Consider the following 13,476-nt stretch of genomic DNA (forward strand, 5'->3'; position numbering starts at 1 on the left):
CTATTACTTTTCCTTACTGACCATCACTTCTATTACTTTTCCTTACTGACCATCACTTCTACTATTACTTTTCCTTACTGACCATCACTTCTCCTATTACTTTTCCTTACTGTCCATCACTTCTACTATTACTTTTCCTTACTGACCATCACTTCTCCTATTACTTTTCCTTACTGACCATCACTTCTCCTATTACTTTTCCTTACTGACCATCACTTCTCCTATTACTTTTCCTTACTGACCATCACTTCTCCTATTACTTTTCCTTACTGACCATCACTTCTCCTATTACTTTTCCTTACTAACCATCACTTCTCCTATTACTTTTCCTTACTGACCATCACTTCTACTATTACTATTCCTTACTGACCATCACTTCTCCTATTACTTTTCCTTACTGTCCATCACTTCTACTATTACTTTTCCTTACTGTCCATCACTTCTCCTATTACTTCTCCTTACTGACCATCACTTCTGCTATTACTTTTCCTTACTGACAATCACTTCTACTATTACTTTTCCTTACTGTCCATCACTTCTCCTATTACTTTTCCTTACTGTCCATCACTTCTACTATTACTTTTCCTTACTGACCATCACTTCCGCTATTACTTTTCCTTACTGTCCATCACTTCTACTATTACTTTTCCTTACTGACCATCACTTCTACTATTACTTTTCCTTACTGACCATCACTTCTACTACTACTTTTCCTTACTGACAATCACTTCTACTATTACTTTTCCTTACTGACCATCACTTCTCCTATTACTTTTCCTTACTGACCATCACTTCTCCTATTACTTCTCCTTACTGTCCATCACTTCTCCTATTACTTCTCCTTACTGACCATCACTTCTACAATTACTTTTCCTTACTGACCATCACTTCTCCTATTACTTTTCCTTACTGACCATCACTTCTCCTATTACTTCTCCTTACTGACCATCACTTCTACAATTACTTTTCCTTACTGACCATCACTTCTCCTATTACTTTTCCTTACTGACCATCACTTCTCCTATTACTTTTCCTTACTGACCATCACTTCTACTATTACTTTTCCTTACTGACCATCACTTCTACTATTACTTTTCCTTACTGACCATCACTTCTACTATTACTTTTCCTTACTGACCATCACTTCTACTATTACTTCTCCTTACTGACAATCACTTCTACTATTACTTTTCCTTACTGACCATCACTTCTACTATTACTTTTCCTTACTGACCATCACGTCTCCTATTACTTTTCCTTACTGACCATCACTTCTCCTATTACTTTTTCTTACTGACCATCACTTCTCCTATTACTTTTCCTTACTGACCATCACTTCTACTATTACTTTTCCTTACTGACCATCACTTCTACTATTACTTTTCCTTACTGACCATCACGTCTCCTATTACTTCTCCTTACTGACCATCACTTCTGCTATTACTTCTCCTTACTGTCCATCACTTCTACTATTACTTTTCCTTACTGACCATCACTTCTCCTATTACTTTTCCTTACTGACCATCACTTCTCCTATTACTTCTCCTTACTGACCATCACTTCTACAATTACTTTTCCTTACTGACCATCACTTCTCCTATTACTTTTCCTTACTGACCATCACTTCTGCTATTACTTCTCCTTACTGACCATCACTTCTACTATTACTTTTCCTTACTGACCATCACTTCTACTATTACTTCTCCTTACTGACCATCACTTCTACTATTACTTCTCCTTACTGACCATCACTTCTCCTATTACTTCTCCTTACTGACGATCACTTCCGCTATTACTTTTCCTTACTGTCCATCACTTCTACTATTACTTTTCCTTACTGACCATCACTTCTCCTATTACTTCTCCTTACTGACCATCACTTCTACTATTACTTCTCCTTACTGTCCATCACTTCTACTATTACTTTTCCTTACTGTCCATCACTTCTCCTATTACTTTTCCTTACTGTCCATCACTTCTCCTATTACTTCTCCTTACTGTCCATCACTTCTACTATTACTTCTCCTTACTGACCATCACTTCTCCTATTACTTTTCCTTACTGTCCATCACTTCTACTATTACTTTTCCTTACTGTCCATCACTTCTACTATTACTTTTCCTTACTGACCATCACTTCTCCTGTTACTTCTCCTTACTGTCCATCACTTCTCCTATTACTTTTCCTTACTGTCCATCACTTCTCCTATTACTTTTCCTTACTGTCCATCACTTCTACTATTACTTCTCCTTACTGACCATCACTTCTCCTATTACTTTTCCTTACTGACCATCACTTCTACTATTACTTCTCCTTACTGTCCATCACTTCTCATATTACTTCTCCTTACTGACCATTACTTCTCCTATTACTTTTCCTTACTGACCATCACTTCTCCTATTACTTTTCCTTACTGACCATCACTTCTATTACTTTTCCTTACTGACCATCACTTCTACTATTACTTTTCCTTACTGTCCATCACTTCTCCTATTACTTTTCCTTACTGTCCATCACTTCTACTATTACTTTTCCTTACTGACCATCACTTCTCCTATTACTTTTCCTTACTGTCCATCACTTCTCCTATTACTTTTCCTTACTGTCCATCACTTCTACTATTACTTTTCCTTACTGACCATCACTTCTCCTATTACTTTTCCTTACTGTCCATCACTTCTACTATTACTATTCCTTACTGTCCATCACTTCTACTATTACTTCTCCTTACTGACCATCACTTCTACTATTACTTTTCCTTACTGACCATCACTTCTCCTATTACTTTTCCTTACTGACCATCACTTCTATTACTTTTCCTTACTGACCATCACTTCTACTATTACTTTTCCTTACTGACCATCACTTCTCCTATTACTTTTCCTTACTGTCCATCACTTCTACTATTACTTTTCCTTACTGACCATCACTTCTCCTATTACTTTTCCTTACTGACCATCACTTCTCCTATTACTTTTCCTTACTGACCATCACTTCTCCTATTACTTTTCCTTACTGACCATCACTTCTCCTATTACTTTTCCTTACTGACCATCACTTCTCCTATTACTTTTCCTTACTAACCATCACTTCTCCTATTACTTTTCCTTACTGACCATCACTTCTACTATTACTATTCCTTACTGACCATCACTTCTACTATTACTTTTCCTTACTGACCATCACTTCTCCTATTACTTTTCCTTACTGACCATCACTTCTACTATTACTTTTCCTTACTGACCATCACTTCTCCTATTACTTTTCCTTACTGACCATCACTTCTACTATTACTTTTCCTTACTGACCATCACTTCTCCTATTACTTTTCCTTACTGACCATCACTTCTCCTATTACTTCTCCTTACTGACCATCACTTCTACTATTACTTCTCCTTACTGTCCATCACTTCTACTATTACTTTTCCTTACTGACCATCACTTCTCCTATTACTTTTCCTTACTGACGATCACTTCCGCTATTACTTTTCCTTACTGTCCATCACTTCTACTATTACTTTTCCTTACTGACAATCACTTCTGCTATTACTTCTCCTTACTGACCATCACTTCCACTATTACTTTTCCTTACTGTCCATCACTTCTACTATTACTTTTCCTTACTGACCATCACTTCTACTATTACTTTTCCTTACTGACCATCACTTCTACTATTACTTCTCCTTACTGACCATCACTTCTACTATTACTTCTCCTTACTGACCATCACTTCTCCTATTACTTTTCCTTACTGACCATCACTTCTGCTATTACTTTTCCTTACTGTCCATCACTTCTACTATTACTTTTCCTTACTGACCATCACTTCCGCTATTACTTTTCCTTACTGACCATCACTTCTCCTATTACTTCTCCTTACTAACCATCACTTCTACTATTACTTCTCCTTACTGACCATCACTTCTACTATTACTTTTCCTTACTGACAATCACTTCTACTATTACTTTTCCTTACTGTCCATCACTTCTACTATTACTTTTCCTTACTGACCATCACTTCTGCTATTACTTTTCCTTACTGACAATCACTTCTACTATTACTTTTCCTTACTGTCCATCACTTCTCCTATTACTTTTCCTTACTGTCCATCACTTCTACTATTACTTTTCCTTACTGTCCATCACTTCTCCTATTTCTTCTCCTTACTGACCATCACTTCTGCTATTACTTTTCCTTACTGACAATCACTTCTACTATTACTTTTCCTTACTGTCCATCACTTCTCCTATTACTTTTCCTTACTGTCCATCACTTCTACTATTACTTTTCCTTACTGTCCATCACTTCTCCTATTACTTCTCCTTACTGACCATCACTTCTGCTATTACTTTTCCTTACTGACAATCACTTCTACTATTACTTTTCCTTACTGTCCATCACTTCTCCTATTACTTTTCCTTACTGTCCATCACTTCTACTATTACTTTTCCTTACTGACCATCACTTCCGCTATTACTTTTCTTTACTGTCCATCACTTCTACTATTACTTTTCCTTACTGACCATCACTTCTACTATTACTTTTCCTTACTGACCATCACTTCTACTACTACTTTTCCTTACTGACAATCACTTCTACTATTACTTTTCCTTACTGACCATCACTTCTCCTATTACTTTTCCTTACTGACCATCACTTCTCCTATTACTTCTCCTTACTGACCATCACTTCTACAATTACTTTTCCTTACTGACCATCACTTCTCCTATTACTTTTCCTTACTGACCATCACTTCTCCTATTACTTCTCCTTACTGACCATCACTTCTACAATTACTTTTCCTTACTGACCATCACTTCTCCTATTACTTTTCCTTACTGACCATCACTTCTCCTATTACTTTTCCTTACTGACCATCACTTCTACTATTACTTTTCCTTACTGACCATCACTTCTACTATTACTTTTCCTTACTGACCATCACTTCTACTATTACTTTTCCTTACTGACCATCACTTCTACTATTACTTCTCCTTACTGACAATCACTTCTACTATTACTTTTCCTTACTGACCATCACTTCTACTATTACTTTTCCTTACTGACCATCACTTCTACTATTACTTTTCCTTACTGACCATCACTTCTGCTATTACTTCTCCTTACTGTCCATCACTTCTACTATTACTTTTCCTTACTGACCATCACTTCTCCTATTACTTTTCCTTACTGACCATCACTTCTCCTATTACTTCTCCTTACTGACCATCACTTCTACAATTACTTTTCCTTACTGACCATCACTTCTCCTATTACTTTTCCTTACTGACCATCACTTCTGCTATTACTTCTCCTTACTGACCATCACTTCTACTATTACTTTTCCTTACTGACCATCACTTCTACTATTACTTCTCCTTACTGACCATCACTTCTACTATTACTTCTCCTTACTGACCATCACTTCTCCTATTACTTCTCCTTACTGACGATCACTTCCGCTATTACTTTTCCTTACTGTCCATCACTTCTACTATTACTTTTCCTTACTGACCATCACTTCTCCTATTACTTCTCCTTACTGACCATCACTTCTACTATTACTTCTCCTTACTGTCCATCACTTCTACTATTACTTTTCCTTACTGTCCATCACTTCCCCTATTACTTTTCCTTACTGTCCATCACTTCTCCTATTACTTCTCCTTACTGTCCATCACTTCTACTATTACTTCTCCTTACTGACCATCACTTCTCCTATTACTTTTCCTTACTGTCCATCACTTCTACTATTACTTTTCCTTACTGTCCATCACTTCTACTATTACTTTTCCTTACTGACCATCACTTCTCCTGTTACTTCTCCTTACTGTCCATCACTTCTCCTATTACTTTTCCTTACTGTCCATCACTTCTCCTATTACTTTTCCTTACTGTCCATCACTTCTACTATTACTTCTCCTTACTGACCATCACTTCTCCTATTACTTTTCCTTACTGACCATCACTTCTACTATTACTTCTCCTTACTGTCCATCACTTCTCATATTACTTCTCCTTACTGACCATTACTTCTCCTATTACTTTTCCTTACTGACCATCACTTCTCCTATTACTTTTCCTTACTGACCATCACTTCTATTACTTTTCCTTACTGACCATCACTTCTACTATTACTTTTCCTTACTGTCCATCACTTCTCCTATTACTTTTCCTTACTGTCCATCACTTCTACTATTACTTTTCCTTACTGACCATCACTTCCGCTATTACTTTTCTTTACTGTCCATCACTTCTACTATTACTTTTCCTTACTGACCATCACTTCTACTATTACTTTTCCTTACTGACCATCACTTCTACTACTACTTTTCCTTACTGACAATCACTTCTACTATTACTTTTCCTTACTGACCATCACTTCTCCTATTACTTTTCCTTACTGACCATCACTTCTCCTATTACTTCTCCTTACTGACCATCACTTCTACAATTACTTTTCCTTACTGACCATCACTTCTCCTATTACTTTTCCTTACTGACCATCACTTCTCCTATTACTTCTCCTTACTGACCATCACTTCTACAATTACTTTTCCTTACTGACCATCACTTCTCCTATTACTTTTCCTTACTGACCATCACTTCTCCTATTACTTTTCCTTACTGACCATCACTTCTACTATTACTTTTCCTTACTGACCATCACTTCTACTATTACTTTTCCTTACTGACCATCACTTCTACTATTACTTTTCCTTACTGACCATCACTTCTACTATTACTTCTCCTTACTGACAATCACTTCTACTATTACTTTTCCTTACTGACCATCACTTCTACTATTACTTTTCCTTACTGACCATCACTTCTACTATTACTTTTCCTTACTGACCATCACTTCTGCTATTACTTCTCCTTACTGTCCATCACTTCTACTATTACTTTTCCTTACTGACCATCACTTCTCCTATTACTTTTCCTTACTGACCATCACTTCTCCTATTACTTCTCCTTACTGACCATCACTTCTACAATTACTTTTCCTTACTGACCATCACTTCTCCTATTACTTTTCCTTACTGACCATCACTTCTGCTATTACTTCTCCTTACTGACCATCACTTCTACTATTACTTTTCCTTACTGACCATCACTTCTACTATTACTTCTCCTTACTGACCATCACTTCTACTATTACTTCTCCTTACTGACCATCACTTCTCCTATTACTTCTCCTTACTGACGATCACTTCCGCTATTACTTTTCCTTACTGTCCATCACTTCTACTATTACTTTTCCTTACTGACCATCACTTCTCCTATTACTTCTCCTTACTGACCATCACTTCTACTATTACTTCTCCTTACTGTCCATCACTTCTACTATTACTTTTCCTTACTGTCCATCACTTCCCCTATTACTTTTCCTTACTGTCCATCACTTCTCCTATTACTTCTCCTTACTGTCCATCACTTCTACTATTACTTCTCCTTACTGACCATCACTTCTCCTATTACTTTTCCTTACTGTCCATCACTTCTACTATTACTTTTCCTTACTGTCCATCACTTCTACTATTACTTTTCCTTACTGACCATCACTTCTCCTGTTACTTCTCCTTACTGTCCATCACTTCTCCTATTACTTTTCCTTACTGTCCATCACTTCTCCTATTACTTTTCCTTACTGTCCATCACTTCTACTATTACTTCTCCTTACTGACCATCACTTCTCCTATTACTTTTCCTTACTGACCATCACTTCTACTATTACTTCTCCTTACTGTCCATCACTTCTCATATTACTTCTCCTTACTGACCATTACTTCTCCTATTACTTTTCCTTACTGACCATCACTTCTCCTATTACTTTTCCTTACTGACCATCACTTCTATTACTTTTCCTTACTGACCATCACTTCTACTATTACTTTTCCTTACTGTCCATCACTTCTCCTATTACTTTTCCTTACTGTCCATCACTTCTACTATTACTTTTCCTTACTGACCATCACTTCTCCTATTACTTTTCCTTACTGTCCATCACTTCTCCTATTACTTTTCCTTACTGTCCATCACTTCTACTATTACTTTTCCTTACTGTCCATCACTTCTACTATTACTTTTCCTTACTGTCCATCACTTCTGCTATTACTTTTCCTTACTGACCATCACTTCTACTATTACTATTCCTTACTGTCCATCACTTCTACTATTACTTCTCCTTACTGACCATCACTTCTACTATTACTTTTCCTTACTGACCATCACTTCTCCTATTACTTTTCCTTACTGACCATCACTTCTATTACTTTTCCTTACTGACCATCACTTCTACTATTACTTTTCCTTACTGACCATCACTTCTCCTATTACTTTTCCTTACTGTCCATCACTTCTACTATTACTTTTCCTTACTGACCATCACTTCTCCTATTACTTTTCCTTACTGACCATCACTTCTCCTATTACTTTTCCTTACTGACCATCACTTCTACTATTTCTTTTCCTTACTGACCATCACTTCTCCTATTACTTCTCCTTACTGACCATCACTTCTACTATTACTTTTCCTTACTGACCATCACTTCTCCTATTACTTTTCCTTACTGTCCATCACTTCTACTATTACTTTTCCTTACTGACCATCACTTCTCCTATTACTTTTCCTTACTGACCATCACTTCTCCTATTACTTTTCCTTACTGACCATCACTTCTACTATTACTTCTCCTTACTGACCATCACTTCTCCTATTACTTTTCCTTACTAACCATCACTTCTCCTATTACTTTTCCTTACTGACCATCACTTCTACTATTACTATTCCTTACTGACCATCACTTCTACTATTACTTTTCCTTACTGACCATCACTTCTCCTATTACTTTTCCTTACTGACCATCACTTCTACTATTACTTTTCCTTACTGACCATCACTTCTCCTATTACTTTTCCTTACTGACCATCACTTCTACTATTACTTTTCCTTACTGACCATCACTTCTCCTATTACTTTTCCTTACTGACCATCACTTCTCCTATTACTTTTCCTTACTGACCATCACTTCTCCTATTACTTTTCCTTACTGACCATCACTTCTCCTATTACTTTTCCTTACTGACCATCACTTCTACTATTACTTTTCCTTACTGTCCATCACTTCTACTATTACTTTTCCTTACTGACCATCACTTCTACTATTACTTTTCCTTACTGACCATCACTTCTACTATTACTTTTCCTTACTGACCATCACTTCTCCTATTACTTTTCCTTACTGTCCATCACTTCTACTATTACTTTTCCTTACTGACCATCACTTCTACTATTACTTTTCCTTACTGTCCATCACTTCTACTATTACTTTTCCTTACTGTCCATCACTTCTACTATTACTTTTCCTTACTGTCCATCACTTCTACTATTACTTCTCCTTACTAACAATTTGTATATTTTTTTCCATCAAAGGTATTTGATATTTTGTCAGCCAGAGGAATGGAGACCACCCGACGGTTTCTTCTTCGTCTTCGCAGAGGTAATGACAAATGTCTGATTCAGCTGCTCCACCACAACAGATGCTACACGTCTTGAGCGCCCACCGCCCTTGTGGTTGCAGTCAGGGTGCCTTCTATTTCTTACAGCTTAGCTATAATGTCCTCCCTATCCACTGCCCTGGAGGACACTATGAGGTACATTATAGCAGTGGCCTCCAAACTGTGAACCTCCAGCTGTTGCAAAGCTACTACTCCCAGCATGCACTGGGTGTCAAATGATGCTCTGCCCTGAGGTGTTGTAGAGGAACATAAAGAAAAAAAGTGGCATATTCATTGCTGCTAACTACAGCCCGAAACCTCACACACATTTCTTTCCCTCTTGGTCATGCAGAATTATGGATTTCATAGCCATGTTATTACTTGGTAGTAAAATATGACGTATAGAGACATTCACATGTTTTCGGCTCAGACGCCGGGTCTTCATTGTCTAGAGATGAGCAAACTTACAGTAAATTCGATTCGTCACGAACTTCTCGGCTCGGCAGTTGATGACTTATCCTGCATAAATTAGTTCCGCTTTCAGGTGCTCCGGTGGGCTGGAAAAGGTGGATACAGTCCTAGGAAAGAGTCTCCTAGGACTGTATCCACCTTTTCCAGCCCACCGGAGCACCGGAAAGCTGAACTAATTTATGCAGGAAAAGCAATCAACTGCCGAGCCGAGAAGTTCGTGACGAATCGAATTTACTGTAGGTTCGCTCATCTCTAATTGTGACGCCAGGATTCACTTCATGTGCTCAGTCTGATATATGAGTGTAAGTCTCTGATGCCGCTCACTACCTGTTGCTGAACTACAACTCTCATCATGTACTGACAGCAAAAACCTGGAGTTGCACAGGTTGGAGATCAATGGTGTAAACTAGAGATGAGCGAACTTACAGTAAATTCGATTCGTCACGAACTTCTCGGCTCGGCGGTTGATGACTTATCTTGAATAAATTAGTTCAGCCATCCCGGTGCTCCGGTGGGCTGGAAAAGGTGGATACAGTCCTAGGAGACTCTTTCCTAGGACTGTATCCACCTTTTCCAGCCCACCGGAGCACCGGAAAGCTGAACTAATTTACGCAGGAAAAGTCATCAACTGCCGAGCCGAGAAGTTCGTGACGAATCGAATTTACTGTAAGTTCGCTCATCTCTAGTGTAAACTTCCAATTCACCTAATAACTCCGCGTACCCCAACCCAGTCTAAGAGACCATCTCGGTTGCTCGTACAGGGAGCGGAGAGAGAAGCGTCCGGCTTGTGATAAGACCCTCACTGTGTAAGGGCCCAAACAATGCTGTGTAATGTACCATACATAGTATTTGTATTTATGGCTGGGCCAGAGTAAGGTGGTGCTCATCTCCATGCAGAGACTAAGGCTGGATCCACACTACGATTTAACTCTACGGCTGCCAGATCCGGCTGGGGGGAGCCAAAACCGGGCGCTCCCGTATCCCAGCCGGACCCAGCCCGTATCTAATTCATTTCAATGAGCCGGAGTCAAACAGTGACTCCGGTCGGCTCATTTTTGCCCCGTATGCGCTTTCCCCCCCCCCCCACACCTAAAATCATGGTCGACCACGGTTTTAGGTCCGGTTGTAAAAGCGCATACGGGGCAAAAAATATTAGCCGACCGGACCGAACGTTTCACTGCGATTGGCTCATTGAAATGAATGACATACGGGAGCGCATAGAAAGGCGCAAGTTTTTAGCTCTCCCCTGCCGTATGCGCTCCCGTATGGGGGGAAAACGTAATGGGAACCCAGCCTAAAATTTAGGTTGCTGCTTTCGTTTTCTAAACAGCTTCGGAGAAATGAAAGCTGCGTCCTGATTGGTCGGCAAGTGCCTCGATTTCTCCACCATACAGGTACGGGCACAGGAGGTAGAATCCATGACGTTCTTATGATTAGTGATGAGCGGCATTGGCCATATATTTGAAATCATGATATATAGACGAATATTTGTCGTATATTCGCGAATTTCGCAGATTCATTATATTCGAATATTCGAGGAAGAAAACAGTGTGGGGGGGGGGGGCGCAACGTTACTATTGGTTGCTAGGGATGTTGTTGATAACCTCTGACAAGTGTATTTGCATCATTCTAATTGGCCCATAAGTGAAAAGAAGGAATATGCGCATATGCGGGAAAAAGTGAAATATTCGTAATTTCGAATATATAGTGAATATATTCAAAATATTTGCGACCAAAATTCGAAATGCGAATATTTGCGCCCAACATTACTTTAGGATTTAAAACAGTGGTCTCCAAACTGCGGCCCTCCAGATGTTGCAAAACTACAACTCCCAGCATGCCCGGACAGCCAACGGCTGTCCGGGCATGCTGGGAGCTGTAGTTTTGCAACATCTGGAGGGCCGCAGTTTGGAGACCACTGATGTAAAACATGACTGCGCCATACAAAGGTTACCGCGACCTGTCACCGAGCTCATACATGACACACGACACACACCCCCTTACAACCCGCCCAGTGGTTCAGTCCTCTCACATTGAGTGACAGGTGGATAAGTTAACCCTGTCACTCCCGGATGAGCACACACAATGCTACAACAAGCCGTGTCCCCCCCCCCCCCCCTCCTCCTCCGCCTCCTTTCTCCGGAACAAACCAATACGCTCCCAGAGAGTAGGGGGAGGCGGAGGCACAGGCTGGCTTATGATTGGCTGTCGCTTATCCTGGTGACTTCACTACTTCCACCTCAGCTGGCCTTGAGTGTTGGAGGCGCCCCGGCTGGGTAACGGCCGCGTTGCACGTCTGGTCACGTGGTGTGCGCGAGAAGGGGCCGCCGCTGAAGGGAGAGGAGCGGCGGTGTGAACGTGCGCCTACCGAGGAGGACATGCCGGGGAGGATGCGAAGAGGCGCCCGGGAGAGATGATGAAGCGGCTGGTGATGATAGGCGGCCTCCTGCTCTGCTCCTTCCTATGGTGAGAACGTGTCATGTACTGGGGGCCACAAGGGATGGACGTGTATATACTGAGGGGGCCACAGGTGATGGACGTGTTTATACTGAGGGGCCACAAGTGATGGACGTGTATATACTGAGGGGCCACAAGTGATGGACGTGTATATACTGAGGGGGCCACAGGTGATGGACGTGTTTATACTGAGGGGCCACAAGTGATGGACGTGTATATACTGAGGGGCCACAAGTGATGGACGTGTATATACTGAGGGGGCCACAGGTGATGGACGTGTATATATACTGAGGGGGCCACAAGGGATGGACGTGTATATACTGAGGGGGCCACAAGGGATGGACGTGTATATACTGAGGGGGCCACAAGGGATGGACGTGTATATACTGAGGGGCCACAGGGGATGGACGTGTATATACTGAGGGGCCATAAGTGATAGACGTGTATATACTGAGGGGCCACAAGTGATAGACGTGTATATACTGAGGGGCCACAAGTGATGGACGTGTATATACTGAGGGGGCCACAAGGGATGGACGTGTATATACTGAGGGGCCACAAGGGATGGACGTGTATATACTGAGGGGCCACAAGTGATAGACGTTCATATACTGAGGGGCCACAAGGGATGGACGTGTATATACTGAGGGGCCACAGGTGATGGATGTGTATATACTGAGGGGGCCACAAGGGATGGACGTGTATATACTGAGGGGCCTCAAGGGATGGACGTGTATATACTGAGGGGCCACAAGTGAGAGACGTGTATATACTGAGGGGCCACAGGTGATGGACGTGTATATACTGAGGGGCCACAGGTGATGGACGTGTATATACTGAGGGGCCACAGGTGATGGACGTGTATATACTGAGGGGCCACAGGTGATGGACGTTCATATACTGAGGGGCCACAAGTGATGGACGTGTATATACTGAGGGGCCACAAGTGATGGACGTGTATATACTGAGGGGCCACAAGTGATGGACGTGTATATACTGAGGGGCCACAAGTGATGGACGTGTATATACTGAGGGGGCCACAAGTG

General features: G+C 40.6%; 1 protein-coding gene across 5 annotated transcripts in view; it reads left to right on the forward strand.

Annotated features, from left to right (window-relative positions):
• The first annotated feature begins 12,182 nt into the window (after positions 1-12,182).
• The window catches only part of SUCO (SUN domain containing ossification factor), a 129,506-nt gene continuing 128,212 nt past the window's right edge, over positions 12,183-13,476 (forward strand). For 3 of the 5 annotated variants that reach the window (XR_008844748.1, XM_056523261.1, XM_056523262.1), the window contains exon 1: positions 12,183-12,439. Coding sequence is in view for 4 of the 5 variants with exons in the window: in XM_056523261.1 (XP_056379236.1) it covers positions 12,387-12,439 (53 nt within the window). In the remaining variant the exon portion in view is untranslated. The remainder of the gene's footprint in view (positions 12,440-13,476) is intronic. The other 2 variants (XM_056523260.1, XM_056523263.1) reach the window with 1 other exon arrangement.

The sequence above is a fragment of the Hyla sarda genome, chromosome 6 (assembly GCF_029499605.1).
Source record: "Hyla sarda isolate aHylSar1 chromosome 6, aHylSar1.hap1, whole genome shotgun sequence".
NCBI classification, from domain to species: domain Eukaryota; kingdom Metazoa; phylum Chordata; class Amphibia; order Anura; family Hylidae; genus Hyla; species Hyla sarda.